The sequence below is a fragment of the Castanea sativa genome, chromosome 1 (genome assembly GCF_040712315.1).
Source record: "Castanea sativa cultivar Marrone di Chiusa Pesio chromosome 1, ASM4071231v1".
Classification (NCBI taxonomy): domain Eukaryota; kingdom Viridiplantae; phylum Streptophyta; class Magnoliopsida; order Fagales; family Fagaceae; genus Castanea; species Castanea sativa.
The window spans coordinates 23691223-23706486 of NC_134013.1; the positions used below are offsets into that span (position 1 = coordinate 23691223).

At 42.0% G+C, this 15264-nt stretch overlaps 1 protein-coding gene across 1 annotated transcript; it reads right to left on the reverse strand.

Annotated features, from left to right (window-relative positions):
- Nucleotides 1-650: 650 nt before the first annotated feature.
- Nucleotides 651-3539, reverse strand: LOC142621730 (uncharacterized). The gene is made up of 2 exons (XM_075795079.1): nt 1140-3539; nt 651-881 (listed from the first exon to the last, which is right to left on the reverse strand). The coding sequence occupies exon 1, from the start codon at nt 2751-2753 to the stop codon at nt 1410-1412; it is 1344 nt and encodes a 447-aa protein (XP_075651194.1). The 5' UTR covers nt 2754-3539; the 3' UTR covers nt 651-881; nt 1140-1409.
- Nucleotides 3540-15264: the final 11725 nt, after the last annotated feature.

The window sequence follows — 15264 nt, forward strand, 5'->3', positions numbered from 1 at the left end:
AATGCATTAAATGGTGTTCCCTTAAAAAGTTGGATTTTCTAAACGGACCAAACAATATGGGATAGATGGAGTATCATATAGGCTTCACTTTCAACCTCAAAGGGGCAAAGTAGAAATAAGACCACTGATGTAGTATATGTGGCACAGACACAGTATTCCAAGCTGTCATATGCCTGTATATGTGCAGCTTCAACATCCTACACTTCTTCTCTTTGGAAACTTACATTACTTGAAAAAGATTAATATGAACACTGATGTAGTAGCTTCTAATGTTGAAAAAACTTGAGAAGTATAGAAAAGCTTCACAGAAAAAAGCAGGTTTCAAATGCCTAGTAGAAGCTTGACTCTAATAAATGAAATGTCACAAGTCCTGCAAGAAACCAGCATCAATAGTGCAATGGCCAAAATGTTACGACGAAATGGGACAGATGTCCTTCAGAGAATGTTTCCTTGTTCTCTGAGCCAAAATTCCACAATGCTCACACTTACTACAACACCCCACAATGATGCCTATTCAATGAGCAGTCCTAAGAAGTTGAAAATCTCCAAGGGTACCATTATTTTTATAGTTACAAACAGCCTAAAAGTATTCCATAACAACCACCTTTGATAATAGAACTGCACAATCCTTTGATAATAGTCTTGTTCTCTTTGGAAGAAATAAAATGCTATGGCAAAGTAGATCAGATGTGAAAAAGCTGGAAGAATTCAAAATCTGAAGATTTTACCCTGCAAATATGCCATTCTATAGGACAGGAGCAGGCAGGACACACCATTCCACATAACACATATCCTACAACTAGAGAACATTAAATATCAATCCATCTTACACAATATCCGATGACCTCCAGGAGATCATCCATCAGGGAAACCAAGCTGGCCTGGATATAAAAAGTAGGAAAATCAACCTAAAAAGCATTTTAAGGTAACATGAGAAACTCAGTACCAAAGTTATCCTTGAACCCATTAATATGCTGCCTTATATATGCATGTAGGCAGAAACAACAATTTAGTTTTATAGTCTTCTTAAGTTACCACTAAAAGATAGAAGTATTTTAGCACTAAAACAAAAATAGCTTAGCTGAATTTCATAAAGAGAAACAATAACAGAAGATTTAATATTAAATATTCAAACTTACAAAGTAAAAACAGGAAATGCTAGCCACAAAATTCTTCAACCATAGGCAATACGATTTCACTTAAGGCAAATGAACTAGAATTAGCCACTGGTAATGTGAACCATCCTATGTTTACACAGATATGCTGGCAGCGTCATTGATTTCCAACAAGGCTCCCCCATCCAATTTGTGATAAAACACTTGAAACCAACTGCAGCTTGCCAGAAGCAAAGGAGACTTAAAGCAAGCATGTAGCAATAATAATAAACTAAGCTTGACAAGACCGGCCAACTAGTTAAAACCAGCACTCATTTCCTTTCGCTTCAATTCCAGTGCCATACGCTCATTCTCAAGTTTCATCCTCTCATTTTCCATCCTCAGTTTTTCCAACTCACGGTCTCTTTTCTTGCTAAACCTCTGCCACTTGAACCGCTGTTTCTCTAATTCCAACATCTCAACTTGAATTTGGAGCTTCTGTTCTTCCAAATGAAGAGAACGAGATTCAATCCACTGCTTTTGTAACCAAGCTGCTCTCATGTTCTCAGGTAAGGCTTGATTCATATCAGATTGGGCAATTTGTGCTTGAGAATAAGGACTTCTGTTGTAGTCCTGGGAATTCAAGGGATTCCCAATATTAATATCTTCATGGGCCAGGCCTTGTCTCAATTTCTTTGCTGACCCTAACACTCCATATATCCCCCTGTTATCCCCATGTAAACCATGATTCTCCTCGAAGTCATCCTGATCATCAGTTTCCATATCTTGATCATCTTCATCATGATCATCATGTTGGTGCTTCCTGGCATCATCAGTATCATGATCATCTCTACTTTTAAGAGCCAACTGTAATGAACGCTGTAATGCTTGATCATGAGGTAAATGCAATCTGTTACTATTATGGTAAGAACACATTTCTTCATAGAACAACTGCTTTGAGCTTAATATTTTCCGAACGTCATCCTTCTCTTTCTCTGTCAGGTATTCTATCATATCCAAAAGTGCAGGGTTCTCAACAACCTGGCAAGAAGTGCCCCTCCCAAGCATATCATTAAGCCGCTTATAACGTTTGTTAAGGTCATTGAATTTATCCTCACACTGCTGTGGTGAAACATGATAACCCCTCTCAGCCATGACCTTCGAGATAGATTTCCACTTGCCCTTTTTTTGTAGAACTGCAAATTTCCTTCTCCCCCCACTACCACAATCGGAGGAAACATCTTCACCTATATAAGAAACAGCAGTAATCAGAAGCCTCACCATCTTATCAGTCCACTTCACGCGCTGCCATGGTGACCCCTTCTTCCCTCTATTTGCTTCATTATGACCATCAACACCCTCTTCAGTAAAACTCTGTTCATCCTCATCACTCATTGAGTTTTTGCTCCTCTCCCCCTTATTGAAATCTACCATTGGAATGGTTTGATCACAGTTTTGTATGGTTCCCATTGTGAGCGGAAATCCCTCATGAATTGAGGGATGTACAGCTGACCCTTGGCGAGGAAGATTTTGATGTTGGTGTATTGTATGTGGGTGTTGTGTTTGATGATGAACTCTCATTGATCCTTGCAAGTCAAACCCTCCATAGGAACCCCCACCACCTGGAATAATACCTCCTTGTGGTAAATTACCTTCCATTGCTTACTCCAAACAACAATTCAGATCAGACCCATAAATCCCATCACCCCTAAAACCCTAGCTTGCAGGTCCTTCCCAGTTCCCACTCAGTTGAAGCCATTCATATAAACTAAATCCAACTCTATAAAATAAAAATTATGCATAACCCATTTCTTATTTTCAACCCCAATTCCTTGTACAGTCTACAACCTCCTCCTCCTCCTCTTGGGGCTATTCAAAATCTCAACTTTTAAGCAACTATACCCATATTTTCCCATAGAAATCAAAAACAAATACAAACCCACTTCCAAAATTTCAATACCAATTACAAATACCACAATTTTTTCTATACAAAATCCACCAAGACCCAAAACAGTTTTTTTCACCAATACTCGAATCAAATAAAAGTACCCAACATATGCAAGACAAACACACAAACAAACTAATCAAATCCTCAAAGAGTCGATTCACAAATAAGCAAAAGAGCTACTTATCTGCGATAAATCTCGAATTAGATAGCTCCCCCACGCTCACAACACCCCCCAGAAAGGCATAAGCGGACCACCCAATGATTAAGCCGAGAATCCAGGGTCGATGATCACGAAAAACATCTCTACCATCTATAAATATACTGGCATAGACAGCAGAAGAAAAGAAAGACAGTTTTTATTAGATGTAACCCTCAAATTATCGCTAAGTTTATTACTATATGTTACAAACTTAATACAAACTATATGTTACAAACCTATCCTATGTTACACTTTTTATTTTTTTCTTTTGTTTGTTGAGAAACTACCTGTTACACTTACACGCTTGTGTTTGTTTGGTCTCAGTCTCAGTCTCACGTTATATTTAACGAAGGAAGAAGCCATTATTATGTAGCATTTTGACAGGTTCAATGTATGGAAAGATTCGGTGGGTCCTTAATAACAACAGTAGTTGATTTTCAGATCACTTCTTAATTAATTTTTGTATTAAAGTAATTCTAAGACCTCATAAAATAACACAATTTGTGTCACATCTTTTTTACAGGATAAGTTGTAAACGGTAGAGGTGTGTCCTCACATGAACTCATCATTGCACCTCTACCACTCACAACTCACTACGTGGATAAATTATAACACAAATTATGTGATTTTATATGACCCTAATTTTACTCTTTCTATTAAAGTAGAGCCGAGCGACAACAAAATTAGGGTCAAACAATATAAATTATGTATCTAGAATAATATCTTTTCTTTTAAGACACATACCAAAGAATAATATCATATACTTATTATGACACATAATAGGAATAGCTTGTTGTTTAATAAAACTATATAAAAGGGACGTCTAGACCAAGTTCATGTATGTGCTTGTGTGACAAAAAATTTTACTCAAAAAAATACATGGGACACGAAAGGTATGGTCCACCAAATTATTATCGTTGTTATTAAGAAAAAATTGAGATGGTTATTAAAATTACTTTATCTTGTTCATCAAAAAAAGAAAAAAAACTTTATCTTGAGTTTGTGTAGTTTTGTTACATGTAATAGGGATTTGACGCTTTTGTCCGCATGTAGGACAATTTGAAGTAGTTTATGGAATGATAATATAATTAAAGATTTTATATTGGTCGCAATCCACGAGCAAAGCACACGACTGTTAAATTAAAATTTTGTCTTGTAGCATTTCTCCGTTACTCTTTTGAGGTATCTGGTTAAGTAAAAGAATTGACAATGATAAGAAAAGAAAGAAAAACATGCAAAGGTCGAGGAGGCCAGCCTAATCATGTCCCACCAACGGTGATTGATAAAATACGAAATGTGTGTCGTCAGTATGTTCATTGTCAACGTGATGGACGACTTGGATGTTTTGCTAAGAGAAGACAAGTGATAATAAAAGACGCTGGGTTGATGCCTGACCCACCAATACTTAAATTAGTTAATCTTGATGAAGCAAGATTTCGTCTAGTCAGTATGTTTTTTGTCAGTACGACGGATGACCTAGGATCTTGTGTAAGAGAAAACACTAACTAGATAATGACACCGGTTTAGGGCCTGCCAAGAACCCTCCAATTCTTAAATTAGTTTAAACTCCTTAGAAGTAAGTAATCTGTGGAGCAATTTGTGTGTGTGTTCAATCTGAATCATCTATCTGTCTTTCTTGGCTTTATAGCCTCTGTGTAAGTAAATGCTCAGTATAACGTTACACCACAGCTAGAGGATTTATGGCTCAATGATGATCACTTAATTTCAGCCTTTTACTGTTCTTAACAGCCATTTAAATGCACATTATTGGACAGCAGTAATGGTTCCGTGCTCATTTATCACTTAGTCATTGAATGTTGTCTAGAATTAATGCACTTACGCTCGTCCATACTCTTACTCGTCATCATTATGGACAGTTTGCAAGTAAGGACGACCATTTATGCGCTACTCATCAGTTGCCCCATTTATTCCTTTATCGTCCTTCATTTGGATGAGCAAAGGAATATGGAAAGTCTTTTTTGGTGGGTTAGTTTATTCGTGCCCCGAGATTCTCGTCTTATCACATTTATTATGGGGCGATATCCCCACCAAGTGATTGCCACGTTTCCCTCTTGTGTTGGTCGCACGTGTGTGCTTTCCTTGTGTTTCCCGCACATTGATTTTGCTTCCCTTTTTTAGTAAAAACTCTTCATATTCTCCTTCTTCTTCATCGTACATTGTATTTGAAGTCTGAAATTTTCCAAAAAAGAGAGCTCCTGCATTCAGTACAGTAAGACTCATTTTCTTCAAAACTCCATTAATGGTTGATTTTGCTTTCATTAGGCGGGAAGCTCCTTCTATTTCATTCTTCTTCGCTAGACTAGGGGTGTTTCTAGAGTTTTCTGGTGGGCATCATCCTCAAGTAGGTTTGTTTTTACCTCGAGATTGTGGAGCTTTTAGACCTGTTTTGACCGCCCTTTACCCCCTGATTCGTCATTCTTTGATTGCTCATCACTTAGAGATGACCGCTATAGAGTATAGGGACGCCGATGTTAGGTCTAGCGAGCTCAAAACTAGTCTGTCTTCAAGTAGTGAGTCTATGGATAAAGATTTTGAAATTGTAGTATCAAAACCCTCGTTATCTTCAAAACCCCCCTCTTCTTCGTCTTCAATCCCTTTCCATGCTCTCTCTGAATCTTACTCTTTGGAGCAAAGACACCTGAAATCTATAAGAAAAAGGTTTCAATTCCCTGGAGGGGTTGTCACAAGATTACCTCGTCCAAATGAAAAAGCCTGCTCCTTTGCCCATGGTGAGGTGAGTTTTTATGAGGCTACTTTTTCGTGTGGCCTTCGCTTTCCTATTCATCCTTTCATCATGCAACTCCTTTCTGTTCTTAATGTTGCACCTGGACAGCTCATCCCTAATGCCTGAAGGACGATTATTGGCTGTATGTCAGTTTGGGTATCCGCCCATGATAGGGACATGATAACCCTGGATGAGTTCCTCCATGTAGATGCTCATTTTTTGGAAGCCCAGCAGGAGGAAAAAGCTCAACAACGTGGGCAGAAGAAAGTAAGATAGAAAAGTCATTAAGCCCAAGCGGTAGGAATAATAGATCATGGGTCCATAAAGCAAACAAATGGACCTTGAAGAAGTAAATGGGCTTAAAAAGACCCGAAAAGAAAGAAGTAGCAAACCTATGGGTTGTATGGATGTAGAAAAGTGAGAATGTGTCACAATTGCCACAATAGGCCGAAAGCAATGTAAGTAAATAAAGTAAGGGGCAATTGAAAACCCATAAGCCCCAAGGATGAAGTATAAAATACTTGGGCCAAGGAAGCCCAAGAAGTTAGTAAAAATCCCATGAGAAGTACAGAATTAGAAAGGGCCAAGGATGCCCAAAAGGAAGTAAGCGGGATGCGGGAGCCCACAAGTAATGTAGTAAAAGGCCCAATGAGTTTATTGGGTCATCAGAAAAGGGATGAACAGCAAGGCCAAAGAGGCTTAGCAGTCCTGGGTCAAGTAAACATCACGGCAGGTATGGCATAATGATGTGGCAGGAAGTAATAGCAAGGCTAAGAATAGAACACGGGGAATGGCACCAAGGAGGAGAAGCCCACAATCGAGCAAAGCCCAGCAAGTTATAAAGAATGAAAAATCAATAAAGTAGCCCACGCCGTAAGAGGTCAAGAACAAACGGTAGATTTTGGATAAGCATGAAAGTAAGGCACGCGCAAGGCCCAGACACCACCAGCCTGTACCCGGCCAATATAGGAAGTAACGGGTCTTGGGTCAGAGGTAAGAGGGCATGGTCTGGCGGTAGGAAGGGAGGAAAACCTATTTTTGTGTTTCCTACTCAAGCTCTTTTGGAGGCAGTGTCCTGCTGGGATAACATACTGCCCAAAAGGAGCAAAGTTGAGTTGGAACCACTAAGTGCCATGAGACGGAGAGGAAGAGAGTACTTACACCGTGGCAGGTAAGAATGTCACGGCAAACAAACAAACAAACAAACAAACAAAATAGTCATCTTTGTCTAGTGAGGTGGAGTGGCGCAGCCAGCACAGGTAAATGGCGCTGGCTGGGCAACTAATTAATCAGTAATGGTCGGCAAGGACGCCCACACCAGACAAAGACGGTTAAGGGCTAAAATGGTAAAAGCCAGTCACGACAGGCATTATATAAGGAACCCCTACTGTGCACGGGGAGGGGGATGAAAGAGTAACCTAAAAATAGAGAGAACTAGAAGGACTAGGAAAAAACACGAAAAGATAAAAAAATAAATAAATAAATAAAAAAGGAGAGGGAAAAGAAAGAAAGAATCGGAGAGAAAAGGAAAAACAAAAAAAGAGAGAACAGTACAGCAGGCATGCACCGGAATAGGATGATTTCCCCCTCTCCCTCTCAAACCACGCTCTTTGCTAAAAGCAAGATGCTCATCTAGGCACAAGTCATTTAGGGCCCATTCCCTCAAAGCAGTTAATTTCTCCGCTGGAGAGGTTATTCGCATTGAGGAAATGGTTTTCCTTCTTGACTTAGATCCCGCGACAAAACTCTGCACGGTAGACTAATATTTCTTTGTGATTCAATAAGCTTATTATCACTTGTTCCATATTTATTTGTATTGTCCTCTCATAAAACATGTGTTTCTCGTAATGACCCACTATTTATTTTGTCTAAGTGGTGAATAAATCTTTGTTATTATCTTTATTATATCTGTCTGCCGTAATTGTCATAACAACTCTACCTGCCAGGGGCATGTGATCAAAGTCTGGGCTGAATCAGGCATAGTTTACGCACAAGCCGGACCAAGGTGAGTTGCAATTGGACTGGTCCCAACTCCCTAATCCAGAACACCTCGGGCCTAGTACGGCAGGAACCAATCCAGCCCAATACCACACAAAAGGCCCACTACATTTAAATTGGCGACTACGCTGGGGAGTTGGGAAGCAGACATGAATAGAAATCCTCACAAAAAAATGCCGCCAAAATCCAGGACGACACGAAAACATGAGCGATGTGCCCTCTCAGGCAGAGTCAAGGCCAACCACGCCTCATCAGCCTAACCAGCCAAAAGGTGTTAACGGGTTGGGGGCTGGACCCCAACTGTAGGCAAGGAATCTCGCTGACAATGCCAATGCTTTTGTTAAGGTGCTGTAAGCATTGCAACATTCACAATAGCATATGATGGAGGAAATTCATCAGCTGAAGACAGAAAAGACGAAAGAGAAAGGGAGCCAGCATGTCCCAAAGCATGCGGCAGACAAAAAGGAGACACCAGTTGAAGGCGCTCTACAAAATGAAGGACAACGATACATCACCATGGCCGAGGTAGCAGCTCTCTTGGAGCAGGAGAGGGCCAGAGCGCCCAAGGAGAGATTCTACGCCCGAAGGCCTCCTTATCCATTAAGAATGCTTAGCAAGCCGTACCCTGAAAGGTATGAATCACGTGCTTTCACACAGTATGATGGCAGGAAGGGAAGTGTTGTTGAGCACGTGAGCAAATTTATTGATACTCTTGGCCCTTATGCGATAGACGAGGACTTATGTCTTCAAGAATTCTCTAAATCGCTATGTGACCATGCCTACACCAGGTACATTGGTCTAAAACCAGGATCAATCCCAACTTAGGAAAACATGGTGGATGTATTTTGCACTAAGTACTTCCACAGGGAAGAAACGGTGACGCTCGTGACTTTGTAAGCCACCAAGAAAAGAAACGGTGAAGATATAATGAAGTATATCAAGAGATCCAGAGACATAGCACTTGATTGCTATGATCATTGTCAGGAAAAGACATTGGTGGAGATGTGTATGACGAATATGATCAAGGAATACAGAGCTGTTCTGGAAAACTTAGAGATCTCCTAGTTTGTGCAGCTATTACAGAAGGCCTGAAAGACCGCTCAATCGGTAAGGCCAAGCTCTGACAAAAGAAATGCCCTGTAGGCCAGACATCATCCACTGGTGAGAGGAAAAGGAAAACTGATGGGAAGGAGTACGATACCCCTCCACCAATACCATGCATCCCAAAAGAGCTAGACGTGCTCTTGGACAAGTGGATAGCAGACAGAGTCTTTAAACCCAATCAAGTCTCTAGGGAGCCCTCAGAAGAAGAGCGGAGGGACCCACGCTTCTGCCGCCTGCACAACTATGTGCAACATCCTACCACAGAATGTTGGGCACTCCACAGACTGGTACACCGCAAGATCAAAGAAGGGACCTTGGAACTGTTGTAGTAAGAAGTCCAAAGGAATCCACTCCCAAATCATAAAGGGAAAGGTGTAGCAGCAGTAGTAATTTGTGCAAATCCAAGGGAAAACGAGAAGGAGAATCCAGCCCTGCCCGCCACGGCAAACACCACCCTACAAAAGAGCTCCAAATTCAAAAATCTGTTTGACCAACTAAGCCTTACAGTGAAAAATGAAAGATAGCCACAGAGGCCCTGGTAAGCATTGCCTCTAGGGCAGGAGTGGAATGTTTGTCGATGGAGGTTACAGATGACAGAGCTCTCTTGCAAGAATCAAGTGAAATTACTTTCAGTAATGAGGATAGGAAGTGGGGTGCCCTGACCACAAGAGGCCCCTTTACTTAGTCGTATCAATAAATCAGATCCCTATCAAGAAAGCCTTGGTGGATACAGGAGCTTCGATAAACCTCGTCCCATTAAGCACCTTACAAGCGGCGGGGATTTCAAAAAGAAAGATTCAGGGATGCCCAATGGATGTGACTGGATTTGGAAAAAGTGGCGAATATACCACAGGCCACATTCAATTATGGTTGAAGGAAGGCCCTATAGCCTCTTTAGCCCGGTTCCATGTGGTAAAGACGGAGGTCTCATACCATGTGCTTTTGGGAAGGCCATGGTTGCATAAACACCGGTTGGTACTGTCCACCTACCACCAGTGCGTGAAAGGAAGGTAAAGACGGAGGTCTCATACCATGTGCTTTTGGGAAGGCCATGGTTGCATAAACACCGGTTGGTACTGTCCACCTACCACCAGTGCGTGAAAGGAAGGTAAAGACGGAGGTCTCATACCATGTGCTTTTGGGAAGGCCATGGTTGCATAAACACCGGCTGGTACTGTCCACCTACCACCAGTGCGTGAAAGGAAGGTTGAATGGCAGGATGATACATATAGCGGTAAACTCGTCGCCGTTTGAACAGGCATAGCCCATCTAGTAAAAACCATGTTTTATGATCAATAGGCACCATTTGGGGAAAGCTCAGTGTCAAAACCAAGGGACACCTTTGTCCGTAGGTGGGAGGACATTTGGGGTGACCCGGAACCTAATCTGAGAGAATTACTATCTTAGAAAAAGAAGAGAAAAGAAGCACCTGCTGTAGAGCTGGATGATACACCACAATGCGTCGAGGTCCGAGGACCTGATGGTAGGATTGTATATAAAACTATAAAGGTGCGCGAGGCCTATAAGTGAAATACAAGCGGGCCCTAGACAAGAGAGGCAGCACAAAAGCCTGGTGTGTTGCGTAGCTCAAGAAGGCTCAGAAGAAGAAAGTAATGAAGAGAAAGATAAGGAGGTTATGGCAGATAAAGATGTACAGGCTATGGCAGAAGAAAAGTTAAAAGAAGTCAACTTGGGATCTGACTCACAGGGACCAAGGCCCATCTCAATCAGTTCAAAGTTGTCAGAAATGGAAAAGTCAGAATTAATACGGCTATTGAAGGAGAACAAAGATGTCTTTGCGTGAGATTATAGCAAAATGCCAAGATTAGATCCTGGGCTGGTAGTGCATACGCTGAATGTGAATCCGGAGGCTAAGCCAGTTGCCCAGCCTGCCAGGATATTCCACACCGAAATAGAAGGGCAAATAGTCAAGGAGGTACTGTTAGCCGTAGGATTTATCAAACCCATCCAATATCCATGCTAGTTGTCCAACATAGTGCCAGTAAAGAAGAAGAACGGGCAGATAAGGTGTTGCGTAGACTTCAGAAATCTTAACGGGGTTTCCCCGAAAGACAAGTTCCCACTGCCAAATATGGACTTACTGATAGATTCTGTAGCAGGAAGCATCATGTTTTGCTTCATGGACGGATTCAGTGGGTACAATCAAATCAGAATGGCGCCAAAGGACACAGAGAAGACTGCTTTCAAAACACCTATAGGCAACTTTTACTATACAGTAATGCCATTTGGGTTAAAGAATGCAGGTGCAACTTATCAACGAACAATGATGGCTATATTCCATGACATGATGCATCAAGAATTAGAAGACTATGTGGATGACATAGTGGTAAAATCAAAGAAGCGAGAAGAACATGTCCAAGTGTTGAGGAAGGTATTTGAAAGATGTAGAACTTTCAAGCTAAGAATGAACCTTCTCAAGTGCGCATTTGGAGTGTCTTCAGGAAAATTCTTGGGTTTCCTGGTTCACAACTGAGGAATAGACGTAGACCCGGCCAAAGCTACAACCATAGCAACTATGAAGCCTCCAGCCACAGTAAAGGAGTTGAAAAGCTTTTTGGGGAAGGTCTCATATATTCGAAGATTCATCCTCGGATTGGCATCCATTACCTCTGCTTTTGGCAAACTGCTCAAAAAGGGGCAAAACTTTGAATGGGGGGAGGCACAGCAGGCAGCCTTCAAAAGGCTACAACAGATTATGATGAATCTCCCTACTGTGCAAGCTCCAATTCGTAGGAAGCCAATGTTGTTGTACTTAGCCACCAACTAGTATGCCGTAGGCACGTTGATCGCCCAAGAGGATGAAAATGGTATGGAACAACCAGTTTATTACATCAGCCAAGCTTTAAAAGACACAAAAACTCGTTACCCAAGGGCAGAGAGGGCATGCTTGTCTATCTTGTATGCCTCACAAAGGTTATGTCATTATTTCTTGGCCTACGAGGTATGGCTGATGACTAAGTCCCACGCCATCAAAGCCTTATTACAATAGCCAATTCTCTCTGGCAGAATATCCCAGTGGTTGCTACAATTGTCACAGTATGATCTGAAGGTGGGAACACCCAAGGCGGTAAAGAGCCAGGCTATAGCGGATCTATTGGCACAGTTCCTAGGAGAAGAAGAATTCCCGCTAGATGATGAAGTCCCAGGACAAATAGCCGTGGCAGAAGAAATTGGAGAATGGTGGGTAATGAAATTTGATAGGTCTTCTACCACCCAACTGGGGGGAGTGGGAGTAGTTCTGTATCATGAAAAATATGAGGTTGTAACATTATCATTCAAATTAGAATTCTCCCGTTCAAACAACACGGAAGAATATGAAGCCTATCTAACCGGTTTAGCCGCGACCCTTGAAACGGGGGTCAAGCACTTGAGAGTAATAGGGGACTCGAACCTAGTGGTCTGCCAGACCAGAGGAAGCTTCTCTTTAAAGGAACCTAGTCTAGCCCCGTACAAGGCAATGGCCTAGAAGATAGAGGAAAAGTTTTTGACCTTTGAAATAGAGCACACGCCGAGGAGAGAAAACCGGTTCGTAAATGCGCTGGCCGCGTTAGGCTCACAAATAGCCTTTGAAGGGGATAGCACCAGGATAGAATTCAGCAAGAGGAAAGAGTCTATTATTGAAGTATTGAAAGAAAAGTTCCAAGAGGAACAGTATGAAGAAGATTGGCGGAATCCCATAAAGGAGATCTTGATGAAGGAAGGAGAAGCTGCAGAGTTAAGGGTACTAAAGGATTATGCCCTGGTAAGAGGAGAGCTTTACCACAGGATGCCAGGTGGGATCTTGTCTAGATGCATGGGGCAAGAGGAGGCCCAGAGAAAGTTGAGGGAAGTGCATAATAAGACTTGTGGATCCATCAAAGAGATCAACCTTTACCGCAGACTTCAAAGAGCAGGCTTTTATTGGCCAAGTATGGGAAAAGACGCTAACCAAGTTCAAGTCCAATGTGAGACCTGCCAGCTTGCGGCAAATAGGGAAAAAAGCTATGCTGTGTTTGCCAGCGAAAACTGGAGAAAACCATTCACCCAGTACTTAGTAGAAGGCATCCTGCCATAAAAGCACAGTGAACAGTACAAGCTTAAGAGGCTAGCGACACGTTACTTCTTACACAACGGGATCCTTTTTAAGAAAGGGTATAACGGAGACCCATTACGCTATTTGGGCCCTGAGGAAGCAAAAGATATGATAAAGGAAGTGCATGCGGGAGAATGTGGGGAACACCAGGGGAAGAGGAAGTTATACAGATACCTGCTGTAGATGGGTTATTACTGGCCTGCCATGAAAAAGGATATGGCAGAATTTGTGAAAAAATATCACAACTGTCAAGTACAAGCCAACTTAATTTACACCCACCTGCAGAATCTACACAGTATGGTTACCCCATGGCCATTCCATACGTGGGGGCTTAATTTGGTAGGGCCGGTTAACCCACAATCACGCGAATACATATGGATCCTGGTGGCTATAGAGTATTTCACTAAGTCGGCTGAGGCAGTGCCACTTCGTAAAGCCATGGGAGGAGAAGTGGCAAACTTCATTAAGGAAAATATAACTGTAAGGTTCGGAGTACCTCATAGAATTATCAGCGACAATGGCACGCCGTTTGTCAACAGTGACGTGAGGAAGATGCTAGAATTCTACCAGGTCAAACACCATCGATCATCACCTTACTACCTGCAAGGAAATGGGCAAGCAGAGGCAACAAACAAAACCCTTTTATGGCAACCGCAGATATAAACGAAGGATGACAGAAGCTTACGGCAGGACGACTAAAGAAAGAGTGTTCGTAGAAGGACAACTCGTGTTAAAGGTGGCAAACTACGTCAGGCGAGGCATGGCAGGACTGTCTAAGTTTGCACCAAAATGGGAAGGACCCTTTATGATAAGAGAGACGCATCCCTCTAGGTATTACCGTTTAACCCAGATGAATGGCAAAAACCTGATGGATCCCATCAATGGGAAGTGGCTAAAGTATTATTATGCGTAGAATGAGGAAGAGTGAGAGGTTACAAAATCCCCCTTTTGTTTAATGAGTCTTATGTTTCCCTTTCGTTTTCTTTCCAAGTGACTATGTCACAAAACAAAGAATTGTAACGTACTTTCATGAAATATGCAATAAAAAATTACAAAGCATTATAAAACATTCTATGTCATAGCAGTAGCAAAAAAAAGAAGGGAAATAGTAACCAAATGTAGCATTTTATAGTTACAAAACCCAAATTGTGGCTAAACTGCTAGATGAGTGCTAAAAAGAAAAAAAAAAAAAAAAAGGAAATATAAAGGGGACTAGATAAAAAGAATGGAGGAAACCACATCATCATCAACGAAGTCTAGAGATAAGGGTCTAGTCCCCAAAGCGGTTGGATCCACCAACGCTGGAGAGAAGGCGCTCACGATGACCCTCCAAGTCTGCCACCTCCTTCTTCAGAATCTCAAGGCGTGTGTTAATGGCGTCAATGGCAAGCTGAACCTTCCTCATAAAAAAGGCTCGAGCGATCTCACGAAGATGATCCAGGATGAACTCTACAGCAAACCCCACACTAACAAGCTCCTGAATCATGGCCCTCCACTACAGGATCCTTTCGGTAGAAACAGTGTCAACAAAATTATGCTCAATATCATTCATCGCGCTCCCTAGCAGCTTTAAAAAGTGCTCCCTGGTAGAACAGCCATATCGGAATCCTTGCATAAAGTCGTCGCGGTTGCTGTAAATCGCTACGAGATGAGAAGCGCAATCCTTAGGTATCCTAAAGCCATGAAAGTTGACATAGGGAGGCTTAGAACCCTAGAAGTTTGTAGGATCGAGGTCATTGACCTCGTGTTGGTTGAAGCGGGTAAAGAAAGCTGCAACCTCACTCGCCGAATCCAGCACTGTGGTAGAACTGCTACCCACCTCAAACTGAGAAGGAACGATGGGAAGCGGACCTAGCAGAAAGTGTAAAGAGTGGAATAAGAAAACAAGAGGCAAGCAAATTGAAATTCATAGAGAATGGGTGAGGAAGAAAAGAGAAAAAGAGGAACTCACTAGGGCCTGTAAGAATGGGGGCAGTGGGAACGGCAGAAATAGGTGCTACAGGTGTGGCAGGGGAAGTGGCTGTAGGCATATTTTTGTCTGCTACAACCTCTGGCTCTTCAGAGGTCTCTGCAATAATAAAA